This window comes from Leptonotus elevatus, chromosome 16 (genome assembly GCF_054856555.1).
Source record: "Leptonotus elevatus isolate MCC_2025b chromosome 16, RoL_Lele_1.0, whole genome shotgun sequence".
NCBI lineage: Eukaryota > Metazoa > Chordata > Actinopteri > Syngnathiformes > Syngnathidae > Leptonotus > Leptonotus elevatus.
This window is the reverse complement of record NC_141254.1, coordinates 18,648,922-18,661,852: the sequence shown is the minus strand read 5'-3', so window position 1 is coordinate 18,661,852 and position 12,931 is coordinate 18,648,922. Positions and strand designations below refer to the sequence as shown.

The window sequence follows — 12,931 nt, the reverse complement described above, 5'->3', positions numbered from 1 at the left end:
CCAAAATTGGACATTCAAATACTCCTATCTCACTTCTTGTCCATTTGAGGGTACAGCTACAAAAGTATTTTTTGTTTTTTGCCTCGTGGTATGTTGCTTTGACAAATTTGATCAGCTTCTGTGCGACTTTTTCTTTCTAAGGCACCTACCTATAGGCCTCACTCTATGCATTCATCAAACAAGTTTAGCCCCACACGAACTTGCATCTTTCCAGTAATGACAACTACTGGAAAGATGCCAGTTTGTGACTTGATCCCAGAAAAACAGTTTTGTTGTATTCAGCGACATAACATACTCTCGAGCTTAAGACCAGCTGCAGAATGGTATTTCGTTACAATAATTATAATAATAAATTGGATTTATATAGCACTTTATTAGACACTCAAAGACACTTTACAATTTACAAATTACTTAAGTGGGTATCGAACAGCCGACATTCTGATCACTAAACGACCGTCTCTGCACCCTGAGCCATGGCCGTGGTTCTATGGAAAGACCACAATAAAGTGTGTGTGTATATGTGCGTGTGTGTGTGTGCGTGTGTGTCTGTGTCTGTCTGTCTGTGAATGGATAAAATGAGAGGCATCATTTTTTTGCACTGGTTACTTACAGAAGATCTGACACATTCAATATGGCGGACGCGCTGACGTATCTTTTCAACGGCTCATTAACGCGTATCTTAAACGGGTTGGCCGTTGAGACAGCATCTTTTTTTTCCTTTTTTTCCCTTGAGACGGCATAGATTCTACATCGACGTTCTCTCCTATTGTGTTTTTAAAATATATATATATTTTTTATCGAAGTTGCCTGCATTGACGCTGCCGTCTGTAGGAGGCGCTTTCTCTCTGAGTGCAAACAAGCTTGTAGCTTGTTCTCAACTTTAGCCACGCGCTAACAAGCAGCTAACACACTTTTTCGGCAGCTGTTTTGAAGTTAAAAAAAAAACAATTCTAGCAGACGAGGAGTTGCTTCTGTTTGTCTTTAGTCATGGAGTCTTGCGAAAAGTTGCGGACTTGTTTGAGTCGCTTTTGGTGTGTTTTCGCGCTGTAGTTAAAGCTGGCGTTGGAGCAAGGTAGCTTAGCATCAAGCCGTCAAACAACAACAACAACAAAGTCTTCTTAAACTTGGTTGACTGCCAGAAACATTGCACATTTCTCCCTGGTAATCATCCTTGTCTATATTTAAGGGGTTTGTCATAGTTGTGTATGATCATTTGTATTTTACGGAACTTTTTGACGAAGAAAGTCTTTTGTTTTGTGTTGTTGAGGCGTGAAGATGCTGAAAATGGTCTTTGCTTCTTCCCCGCAGATTTGCCTGACAAGCAACGCTACAAAATGTCCATTTTAGGCTTAAAAAAGAAACAACCGAAGACCTTCAAAGTCAAAGTTACCACAATGGATGCTGAGATGGAGTTCAGTTGTGAGGTACTGTACAACGTCACGCGTTCACTCAAGTCAATTAAGGTCGTTTCTAAATACAGTCTACATGTTTAAAATAAGAAAGAGTGCCTCGTTGTAATGTAGAAAAGTCTAAAGCGTTTTAACTGGCCACTGGTCAATTCTGTCACGCTGTTCTTCATTCCAATTTATAATAAGCAACTTCCTTTTCATGAAGCCGACGTCAAACATTGTCTCTCTTCTGGAGCCCGCACAAGCTTTGTTGTCATCTCCGAACCTTGTTGTGCGTTTTTCATTCAGGTGAAGTGGAAAGGCAAAGACTTGTTTGACCTGGTCTGTCGCACGGTGGGCTTGAGGGAGACCTGGTTCTTTGGCCTGCGCTACACTGTCAAAGACACGTACGCGTGGCTCAAGCCTGACAAACGAGTGAGTGCAAAAAAGTAGGGGAAAAAAAACTCGATTTATTGTTGTTCAGTTTGAAATGAATTTTGAAATTTCTCCCCTCAGGTGCTGGATCAGGAGGTTCCTAAAGACTCGCCCATCACATTTCACTTCCTGGCCAAATTCTTCCCAGAGAAAGTTGAAGAAGAACTCGTCCAAGAAATCACACAACACCTCTTCTTCTTACAGGTTATTTATTCCAACAACAAAAATTCAATTCAATTGAAGTGAGATTATTTGGAGTTTTTTTTTTGTTTGAATTATGGTTACCTACTTTTTTTTTCTTTGGTTCAGGTGAAAAAACAGATCTTGGATGAAGAGATTTTCTGCTCTCCAGAAGCGTCTGTTCTTCTGGCCTCGTACGCCGTCCAAGCCAAAGTAAGGGCGGCAAAGTCGCCGCGCCACGTGGCCTCGTTAACTAACAGGGACAACGAGGCGCTCTAAAGCTGCCGCACCAACCTGAAGGCCCGCTCAACTCTCTGGCTGTCTTCCTATGTTTCTTCTAGTACGGCGACTATGACCCCAACTTCCACAAGCCTGGCTTCCTGGCGCAGGATGAACTTCTGCCCAAAACAGTAAGTGAGACGACCACATCGGACCGTTGCCATGTTAATGTGCAACGAGGGGCGCTCAACTTGCATTTTAAAGGTTGTGTGTGCAAGCCAACAGAAAGTGGAGTACAGCTCACACAATCTGTACTTTTTTTCCTGAAGTGGATTGTTTTTATTGTGTAAAGAATTATTTTTATTTTGAGAAATCTTGCGCTGCTATGATTCAAATTCCAATTTTGTACTTGTTTTTTTCAATTTTTTCCGCCGTGGGATTAATCAAGTCTCACTCCCACCTTGAATGGACTCTTTTGTTTTCATGGTGAAATATTTTTTTGGCCATTTGGTTGTCAGGTGCTGATGCAGTACCAGATGACAGCAGACATGTGGGAAGAGAAGATCACAGCCTGGTACGCCGAGCACCGCGGCATCGCCAGGTAACATCCGGCAAACCAGTGCGGGCGCTCGTCGTACCCGAGTTTGTCAATGATGACGATCATGTGGCCCTCACAGGGATGAAGCTGAGATGGAATACCTGAAGATCGCTCAGGACCTGGAGATGTACGGCGTCAGCTACTTCGACATCACCGTGGGTGCTTCCGGCTGCAATTTTGATGGCGCGTCCGTCCTTGCGCCCGCCTGGCCGCTGACGTGAATGCTTTCCCCTTTTCCCGGCGACAGCAAAACAAGCGCGACACGGACTTGCTGCTGGGCGTGGACGCGCAGGGTCTCCACATCTACAGCCCCAACAGCAAGCTCACCCCCAACAAGTCCTTCCCCTGGAGCGGCATTCGCAACATCTCCTACAGCGAGAAAGAGGCGAGCAACGGCAAAAGCAAGTTTCTGCCGCTTCCTCTTGTTTTTCTTCTTCTGATGGCGCTGACGTTTCCCGATGCAGTTCACCATCAAGCCTCTGGACAAGAAGAAGGACGTCTTCAAGTTCTACTCGTCTCAGCTGCGCGTCAACAAGCTGGTGAGTCAACAAGCTCGCATTAGCGTCGGCGACCACGCGCGCGTGACGCGGTCTCGCGTCTTCAGATCCTGCAACTGTGCATCGGCAACCACGACCTCTTCATGCGGAGGAGGAAGGTGGACTCCATCGAGGTGCAGCAGATGAAAGCGCAGGCCAAGGAGGAGAAGGCCCGCAAGAAGGTGAGAATCTCGACCTGCCGGGCAGCCCACGTTCGCTGCGCCGCCGCGCGCGCTGACGGAAAAGCGGCGTTCGCTCTCCCTCCAGATGGAGCGGCAGATCCTGGCGCGGGAGAAGCAGATGCGGGAGGAGGCGGAGCGAGCCAAGGAGGAGATGGAACGGAGGCTTTTCCAACTGCAGGATGATGCGCGCCTGGCCAATGAGGCGCTGGTGAGCTTCGCCAGCTTTTTTTAAAAAAAAATATATTATTTTTTTCCTTGATTGCAAGATGCAAACTGACGCGTTTCTTACGCTTCAGCTGCGCTCGGAGGAGACGGCCGACCTGCTGGCGGAGAAAGCTCAGATTGCCGAGGAGGAGGCCAAGCTGCTGGCTCACAAGGCGGCCGAGGCCGAGCAGGAGCGCCAGAGGTTAGAGGTCAACGCCATGAAGACCAAAGAGGAAAAGAGGCTGATGGAGCAGAAGATGAGGGAGGCTGAGCAGCTGGCCGTCAAGCTGGTGGAGCAGTCGGAAAGAAGGTCCCGACCCCCCCCCCGTGCTTGTGCGTCCTCGCCTTCCTCCTCATCCTCCTCTTCCTCACGCCGCATGTGCTTGCAGACTGAAGGAGGCTGACCACCTGAAGCAGGACCTTAGCGAGGCCAAGGATGCCGAGAGGAGGGCCAAGCAGAAACTGCTGGAGATCACCAAGACCACCTACCCGGTACGGTACGCACGCTGCACACAAGCTTAAAAGTAGTGTCGCGGCGCCCGTCTTTTTTATTTTTTATTTTTTATTTTTTATTTTTTATTTTTATTTTTATTATTATTATTATTATTATTATTTTTTTATTATTATTTTATTTTTATTTTTTATTTTTATTTTTTTATTTTTTATTATTTTTATTATTATTTTTATTTTATTTTTCTTTATTCATCGTCAGTCGAGTGCAATGGGGTACCGCTATTTTTTTAGACCGCAAGGTCACGTGACTTCAGCAGTTTGAACCGGAAGGAGGTCAAACGTGAAAAACCATGCCGAGTGAACACAGCTGTTATGGAACTTGCTGAAACGACTCTACGACCGTCCACATATGAAGGATGCATTCTTTATTCGTTTCCCAAAGCCAAAACTTCAGAGGGATAAATGTGAGCGTGGATCAACTTGTGCGGACGTCCAAAAGAGCAGTTTAACGTCAGCAAAGTGCGCCTTTCACCTTCATATGTAGTCAACATTTTGTTGGGGGCCACGCAATGCATGCTCCTACGATGACATTCGTCCCGAAGAGGTAAACGATTGTCTTTACTTTATTTGTATTTTTTGCCGTTTGGCGCTACCCCAACTGCCGGACGAAAATGGCGTCTCCACTGTTGTTCGGACATGTCTTGCTTTTACCGCCTGATTTTTTTTAATTGCCTTTCGTGCAGCTGTGACATGTATGAAAATGTATCTGTAGGGCCTTTTCTGAATTCAGGCAACTGGTTTATAAGCGGGAAGTTATATAATAATTGAAAGTTCAAGAATTTCCGAGTAGAATTACGATCGCTTCACACACGATGAAAATGTGCCGCCAACAACTGTCAAAGACGTAAGACAACCAGATATGACAGACGGGGCATGTGGTGGGAAAGGAAGGATAGCTTGTTGAAAAGTGGAGAACGTCAGTGTCCGTTGCGGAGGATGATGTTTTGAGAGCGAGAAGGGGGAAAAAAACGGTTACCTCTGGATCAGGTCGGCTCTTTTTCACGTCTTTGTCAGCCATCGAACACTCAAGCCGTCCGTCTCTTCGGTTGACCATTCGTATGTTCTTCGACGTCTGTGCCAGTGAATTTGGAACCAGCGACATCATTCTCGGACAGAATTAGTAGATTTAGCGCAGTAGACCTCTCGCTAGTAGACTGTTTACATGCATTTAGCATGACTGGCCGGCTCTATTTGACCCCCTCGCTCGACTCATGAATATTAATTAAGTGCGGTGGCGTATAGCTTGCGGTACCCCATTGGATCGAACCTTGCTGATGGTCAAACTAAAATGTCACAAGCACTATATAGAAAGGTATTTCACTTTCTGTGAATAATTAAAAAAAGTCTGACTGGAACCAAATCGTGCAAAACCCAAAGCAAGAATAAAGTGTAATTGCACATTCAAGACAGTAGGTGGCAGACGTGCTCTTTTTCTTTCAAGCAAATTGATGAACTTCAAATCTTTGCCGTTACAGACTAAAAAACAAAGTTAAGTTCTTTGTTATAAGTTGAGCTCTATTTCTTTTTTGTTTTCTTTAATGCTAACAAGGATGCAATGTTATGCTGAGGCGTACGTGTAACAATTTATAGCTCAACAATATGATTTATGGTCGCGGCGGAGAAATGTTTTTCTTCTTCCTCGGCATGGATGAAGGTGAACATCCGGCATCAGCGTGCTTGTTTTGTCTGCCGTTCAGCTGATAGCGGCGTATTCGGCTCCACCCCCCCCTGCCGTTCCCGCGCCCGCCGCGGCGCCCGCCGCGGCGCCCGCCGCACCTCCGGAAGCCGACTCGCCCTACGGAGCCGCGTCGTCGCGTCTGGACTTCAAAGACTCGGACATGAAGCGGCTCTCCATGGAGATCGAGCGCGAGAGGTCGCGCATACACGGCGCTCGCTTGGTCTTCGTCTTGCATTTTTGACGGTGCGTGTGCGTGTGCTAGGCTGGAGTACATGGAGAAGAGCAAACATCTTCAGGACCAGTTGAAGGAGCTCAAGACCGAGATTGAGTCTCTGAAGCTGGAGGAGCAGCAGCAGCAGCAGCAGCAGCATCTTCATCATCCTCACCTTCCTCCTCATCAGGCGGCTGCCATGTACCCGCTGCACGACGCCAGGGCGTACATCCCGGAACCGCTTTACATTCCTCACGCCAATGTAAGCGTCCAAACGTAATGTAATTCGATTTCATACATTTCAAAGTCTGGAAAAGTTCAACAAAAACAGCAGCTCCATTTTCTAAAACAAAAAAATGATGAATATCTGAAAAATCAATAGATTGAGGTGTGTATGTTTTTTAAGGTGCTTGGAAAGCGCAGCTAGCAAGTTTGTGTGAGAGCACACAGTATTCTAACATGCTCTTGGGGAATACTCCATTCTGATTGGCTGCGGAAATGACATCAACGATGATTGGGAAAATGAAGAGACGGAAACGGCACTAAGGGTAAAAAGAAAGAAAAGAAAACAAAACACCGAGACGCTTCCTGCCACAATTTCAGGTTGCAGACAGAAACCAGCGTTGCCAGCCTGTCAGCTTGCCTCATCCCGAACGTAGAAATCGAGCCAATAGATATTATTATCATGCCGGTGGATGTTATTTAACGTTTTTTTATGACATGGAAACATATTGGAAATGCCTCAAACAAAAAGGACGGCGACATTTAGAGTTCCAAGTGGTGATCAGATGATACTTTTATGATAGAAAAAAAAAATCCGAATCAATAAATCCTCCTGACAAGCTGGAATGGAAACTGAATGAATGGATGAAGCTGGCGAATGGGCCGAGAGCAATGATGTCATCTGCCGTCAGACCCCAACACCTCGCTCGCTGCAGGCTTCAAAATTGTTGACGCCATCCTCCATTTTTGTTTTTTTTTAGAGAAACGCGGCCTACATGTCCCAGATGGCCTTCTTGGAGGAGGTTTGAGGAAGAGGAGCAAGAAGACGGCCGGCGCGCCTCGCCTGAGCCACGCGAACGTTCGGAACACTAAAAGACTTTTTGGATTTTCTTCATCTTTGTTGCCAGGTGCATTTTTGTTGCATTTGATTGGATTTTATACAAACGGCTGACGCATTTCAGTCTCCTCCATTTCGACTCTTCTCCTCCTTGCCGCGCTTCTGCTCAGTTGGGTTCGACTCACCGTGTAGCTAGTCACGCCGGTGATTTTTGGCTTTGTCCTCATATTTGATTGACAGGTGCCATTTTTTTTCTTGTTTACACGACACCGCTCGTCAACCATCTTTTATTTTGCATCATTCAATCTTGATATTTATTTCTTTGACTTCATCACCACCGCGGCCTTTTGTTGTGTTTTTATCTGATGACACAAAGTTTTGAATGACTGAATTTGTTTTCAGTGATTTTCTACTGTACGCAACATTTCAATATAATTTGTTAGAATGCGCTGCCTGCCGCCTCCTCTTCTCTTTCATAACAAGAAAATCCATTTGCACATTCATTTTCCCTTTTCCTGTGTTTTTTATTTTTATTTTTTTTAATCACCACAGAAGCCATAAGAATTGAATTTAGATATCTTTTCAAAATCGCTGTCGTCAGGCGGTGTCCTTGTACCTCCAAATCCTCACTTTTCTGTCCGATTAACATTGTGAAGTTGAGCAAGCCATATCGGACCAAATCGAACATTATCCAGTTGGATTTCCACGGTCCCGCCCCGTCACCACATACACAATGAATGGCTTCAACCATGACACGCCGCACTCTGCTAAGAGCAGTGTGAAAGGGCTTAACTGAATCATTTGGGCTGTAGCGCATGTAGCTCATTCAGCAGACTTTCAAACCAATAAACAAAACAAAAAGCAATTCAAGTGTCTGGAAAATAAATGAGTTTCAGTACGGCCACTAGAGGGCATCAGTGAGTAGATAAGTTCTTTATCGCCGACTTGAGATCTCTGATGTTGAAGACTGTCTTGTTCTTATTCTCCACTTTGAGTGACAGCTGCCGTTATTTAGTTTGCGTTTGGTGACGTCACACGTTTGTGACACAAATGATGTTGCTCTTTTTTCATTTTGCTGTCTCTTGACGTGAGCAGACGCTCAAATTTCATTTGGATTTCTGGCGGGAGGCCCAGCAGACGCTCGTCTGCTTTTGACGGCGCTTTTTGTTTGTCCTCCCGCCAGCGATGAACCAACAAACCAAAGAAAGAAGGCAACAACCTTTTTTTTTTTTAAGCTCTCACTTGTGGTGTGATTTTTTTAAATTGCAACAAAAAAGATTTTATGCAGTTTACTGATAAGTGTAGATATTTCATTTAGGTTATTTTTAATATTTAAAACGCATACACAAAAAAATAGACACGTGTCACTGGCCAGCTATCGTTCAAACAGCAGTCGTGCACCAGGAGGGCAAACACACGCACACACACACACAGCAACTTTAAAGTGTGGGATGTTGCCCGGGTCAATTAGTGATTGACAGCTCAAAGTCAATTAAAGGCGTGGTCATTTCGACGGCTGCAACTATCCACAAGCGTTCTGAAGACTTGAGGCGAGAAGCACTGCAGGAAACAAAGATATTTCTTTGGCGGGGAAATGTCACTTACAGGCATAATCAATTTGTTAAAAACACAAAAAGCAGGTAGTTGAATCCTTTAGCTATATTATGTTTATTTATGACTTATTTGGACTTGACGACTGCTCGCGTAAACGTTTCCCTCGCAAGCACGTTTGAATTGACAGCAGCCCGACCTTCGCAAGGCGGACGTCTACGTCCTCATCGTCATCCCTGCCGCGTCCCTCTGGCATTATTGCCAGTCGACCGCTCCACCTTTTGAAAGGTGAGGAGTCGTCAAAACCTGTTGAGTTGGAGGAAGCGCTGCAGGCAAATTGCAAAGAGTGTTGCCACCGAGGTCAGGTCGGCTTTGGAGGCAATAAATGCGACTAATCTTCAGGTTTGCAACAGGGCAACTGGAAGAGGCACAGAAAGGCACACAAGTGCCAATTCCTGCAAGTCTGTTGTTAATTTTGCACTTCAGCGCCAGTACCATCAAAAGGAAACAAGAAGTCAAAAGAAGTTCTCTCGAGTGCATTTTAGCTTCATCCTGAAAACTGAAAACGTCACAAACGTGAGTGTGTGTGTGTCCCTTACGTTCAGACTGACCTTTGACCTTGCCTCCGCAGAGACCTAAGAAGTGTCTTCTTCGTCCTCATCTCAACGCTGACCTTCTGAAAATGTGTCCATTAGGTGAGAGCGTCCACCACAATAAGCGAAACCCTCCATAAAGTTAGAACGCAACCCTCTGCTGCCACTTCATTAGGTACACATGTACAAAGACCTCTGCCAAGGCGCAACAAATCCCAAACACACTTCTGAATAAATGATTTTTTGTTAGTAAAATCTCACTGCCTACCTACAACAATATTGTGTGCTGATCTTTTTTCTTTTTTTTTTTATTAAGGGGGGGGTCACTATTTCTTATGAAAGGTCCAACCCCGCCTCCTCCTGGCGTCTACTTGCGTGCTGAAATGTAAACCTGCGACGTGACAACCATATGACCTCCTTTCTCACATCTCGGAGGGAGGGGGTTAGAAATCTGGGGGGACCTGGAGAAGAGAGCTGAAAACTGGGTTGGAAAGGGGGTGGGCGGACATGGCGTTGGGAGGGGGGGAGGCGGGGGGGGTGGGGGGGGTGTCATGGTATGGATGAGGAAAGGTGGTGAGGATGGAAGCCTTCGATTTATACAAAGCAAGTGTGTTGTTGTTGTTGTTGTGTTCCGAAGGAGTGAGTTTGAAATGTGAAGAAGAGCAAAAGGAAAGGATTGTTTTGCGCTCTCATCCTTTTCTGCTCCCATGACTCACAAAGCTGCTGTGTTGCCACGGCAACAGATCACATTCATATTCTTGTCTCTCGCTGGACCACGTGTGGAGACGGGAGGTGAACAAAGGGGGGGGACAAACGCGCGCGCACGCACACACGCGGTCTTGGTGTCCTGGTTGACGTGCATGTTCAAAAAAGCGTTTGTGTGTCCTTGATGTGTCCTCAGGTATCACATTGCTTACGTGCACTTTCATTTACTTTCATCTTGTTTCGTTGACACGCACACACCACTTGTGATGGCTCAGCATGGATTCACCTTCAGGGCTGAAGACTTGTTTGATTTTGCAGCGTAAACGCGATCATATGTAAGGAGCAACAGGACGAGCAGCATGAATGAGGAGGTGAATTGGGGAGGGGGGAGCTGCAGAGGTGAGAGGAGGAGGAGGGGGGGGGCAAGTTCGGATGCGTTGAGTTGGGAGGCTGAGCTGGGAGGAGGAGGAAGAAGGGAAGATTGAAGGAAGGAGGGAGGAGGGAGGGAAGGAACAGGGAAGGAGGAGGGAGAAAGCAATGGTGGTGGGGAGATAGAGAAAGGAGAAGCGAGTTGAAGAAGGAGGGAGTAGGGAGGAGGAAGGAAAAGAGAAGAAAGAGGATGGACGAGGGATTTAGAAGGAAGGAAGGAAGGAGGGAATCAAGGAGAATAGAGGAATGAAGAAAGAGTGGGTGTGGGCGGAAGGAAAGAGGAGGGAGTGAAGGAAGGAGGAGAGAGGAATGAGAAGGGTGGAAGGAGAGAGGGAGGAAGGGAAGGAAGGAAGGAGGAGTGAAGAAGGAGAGTTGGAGGTCAAGCGAGTGAGAAGATAGAGGGATGCGAGCTGGAATGAGCAACAATGAGGTTCAAGATTTGATGGTGGTGATGATGATGACGATGATGGGAGTAAATAGTGAGGAAGAGCTGAGTGAGGTCAAAACGAGATGATGTCATTCATCAAAAGAATGCGAAAGCGCGATTTGTGATTGACAGCTGCTTCAGGGGTGACCTCATGCAATAATCTCTCGCTTTTTTTTTTTTTTTACTTCTCCAGCCTGTTGCCATAGAGACCAAAGCATACTGAAGCATCGTGTACTTATTTGCGTCTTAAGGAGACGGACCAGCCCGGTCCCCGGGGTCACGCTGAGGTCACCTTGAGGTCAGCTGTTGAAATAAGAAATCAGTCCTCAACTCAAATCATCTCAATTGTAACAAGAAGAAGCAATTAGTCGGAAGCGAGACAGAAGTTACGAATATTAATGAGCGTTTGTCGTACTCGCTCACTCGGTGAACTTTTCAACTCTGACTTGAAGCAAAAAAAAAAATTGCCTTTCAAGCTGGAGAGAAAATGGACGGACGGATCCTAATCTTGTTAGCCAGCGAGCAGCACTGATTGTCTTATCGCGAGGAAAAAAATCAATTCAAACTGCTTGTGCGTGTGCTGCTTTGATCTCACATCATTTCGATTCACTTGATTTTTTTTGTTTCTGTTTCTGCTGGTGTTGCTTTCTGCTTTGGAAGAAAGTTAGAAACGAATGTTGTAGTGCGCATGCCAGGCCACTAGTTGGTGCTGTAATCTGGTCGAACGTCAACTGAAAGTACGCGCGCAATACACGCACGTCGCTCGCCAGCTTCAAGCAAGGGGTGACCAATCAAAAATCGATACGCTAATTGCTAAGCTAAGCTAATTGCTAACATTTCTGCTGCTCTTTCTTTTTTTCTACTGAGATTCATTTTTCATTCAGTTGATTCTCTTCTTTTCGTGTCTTTCTTCCAGCGTGCAGTTGAAAAACCAACAACAGCAAACTTGCCGTTGCCGCTGTTGTTGTCCTCCGGCAAAGCGTACACGCCAACGTTTCTGTTTGTTTGGGTTGTTGCTCAAAAGTGGCTGACTTCGTCATAAAGTTAGCGCGAAAAAGAAAAAAGGAAAAAAATAATATTGCGCTGACACGATTTTCTATTCTGATCTTCTCGTGGCAGTCAAGCACAAAACAGGAGGATGAGGAGGGAGGCGAGGAAGAGGAGGATGACGAGAGAAGGTGTGTGTGTGTGTGTGCGCGTGCGTGTATGTAAAAATCAAAGCGTTTGTGTGAGCGTGCGCGCTTCATGTGTGACTGAGTGCTGATGAGCTCAAAGTGGTCCTGAAATACATAAAAAATGCAAGTTGTTTCAGTCAAGCTTTTTAAATGTGCCAAAACTTTATTAAATAATGAAGATGCTGCTGCTGCATGATGCACATTTAAACACACTTTGTGTGTGTGTGTGCGTGTGTGTCCATCATATCAGGAAGCTGAATATAATACACGCTAACCAGCCGCTTAGCACTTTCTTCTTCGTTGGTGTTTGCACGCCGCGGGGACTGAATGTGTTCAAGTGGGCGTGGCTAACGACATTCGGCGTTTTTCACGCATGCTCGCGAGCGGGCCTCTCCGAGGCGGCATTGTTTTGCCTCGGATGCGTTTGGACCTGCGGATCCAGATGAGACCAGGAACTTTCTGGTACAGACGGCAGCGGCAGGAAGTCACGAGTCTTAAGACGTCAACGTAAAGTTTCAAGCAAACAAAGTCTGCTACGTTTCGCAACATGAAGCTTCGTTGATGTATGAGCAGCGGAACTTTGTCACTTTTCTACTTTGAGGGATGGATGAAGTTGTTTTGAACTTGCTAAGCTTGCTAGCGTGTCTCCTTCCGTTTCCCGCCTTCAGCGTGGCCTGTTTTTGCACTTTGAGTGACTGACACCTTTTCCTTTCTTCATTTGTTTTGTCAATTTGACGACAAACAGAATGCTCCGTCCTCCGTTGGCATATCGGTCGTCGGGCACACCACAAAATAAATAAACCACCGCCGCCATCTGCCTTAATTTCGGGGCCTTGGCGGAGGTCGC

General features: G+C 46.0%; 1 protein-coding gene across 1 annotated transcript; it reads left to right on the top strand.

Annotated features, from left to right (window-relative positions):
* The first annotated feature begins 685 nt into the window (after positions 1-685).
* On the top strand, positions 686-8,069 carry nf2b (NF2, moesin-ezrin-radixin like (MERLIN) tumor suppressor b). The gene is made up of 17 exons (XM_086098735.1): positions 686-1,161; positions 1,309-1,424; positions 1,698-1,823; positions 1,905-2,027; positions 2,133-2,216; positions 2,345-2,413; positions 2,741-2,823; positions 2,900-2,975; positions 3,068-3,205; positions 3,285-3,359; positions 3,425-3,538; positions 3,624-3,746; positions 3,835-4,052; positions 4,132-4,234; positions 5,953-6,128; positions 6,196-6,406; positions 7,128-8,069. The coding sequence occupies exons 2-17, from the start codon at positions 1,335-1,337 to the stop codon at positions 7,173-7,175; spliced, it is 1,857 nt and encodes a 618-aa protein (XP_085954861.1). The 5' UTR covers positions 686-1,161; positions 1,309-1,334; the 3' UTR covers positions 7,176-8,069.
* Positions 8,070-12,931: the final 4,862 nt, after the last annotated feature.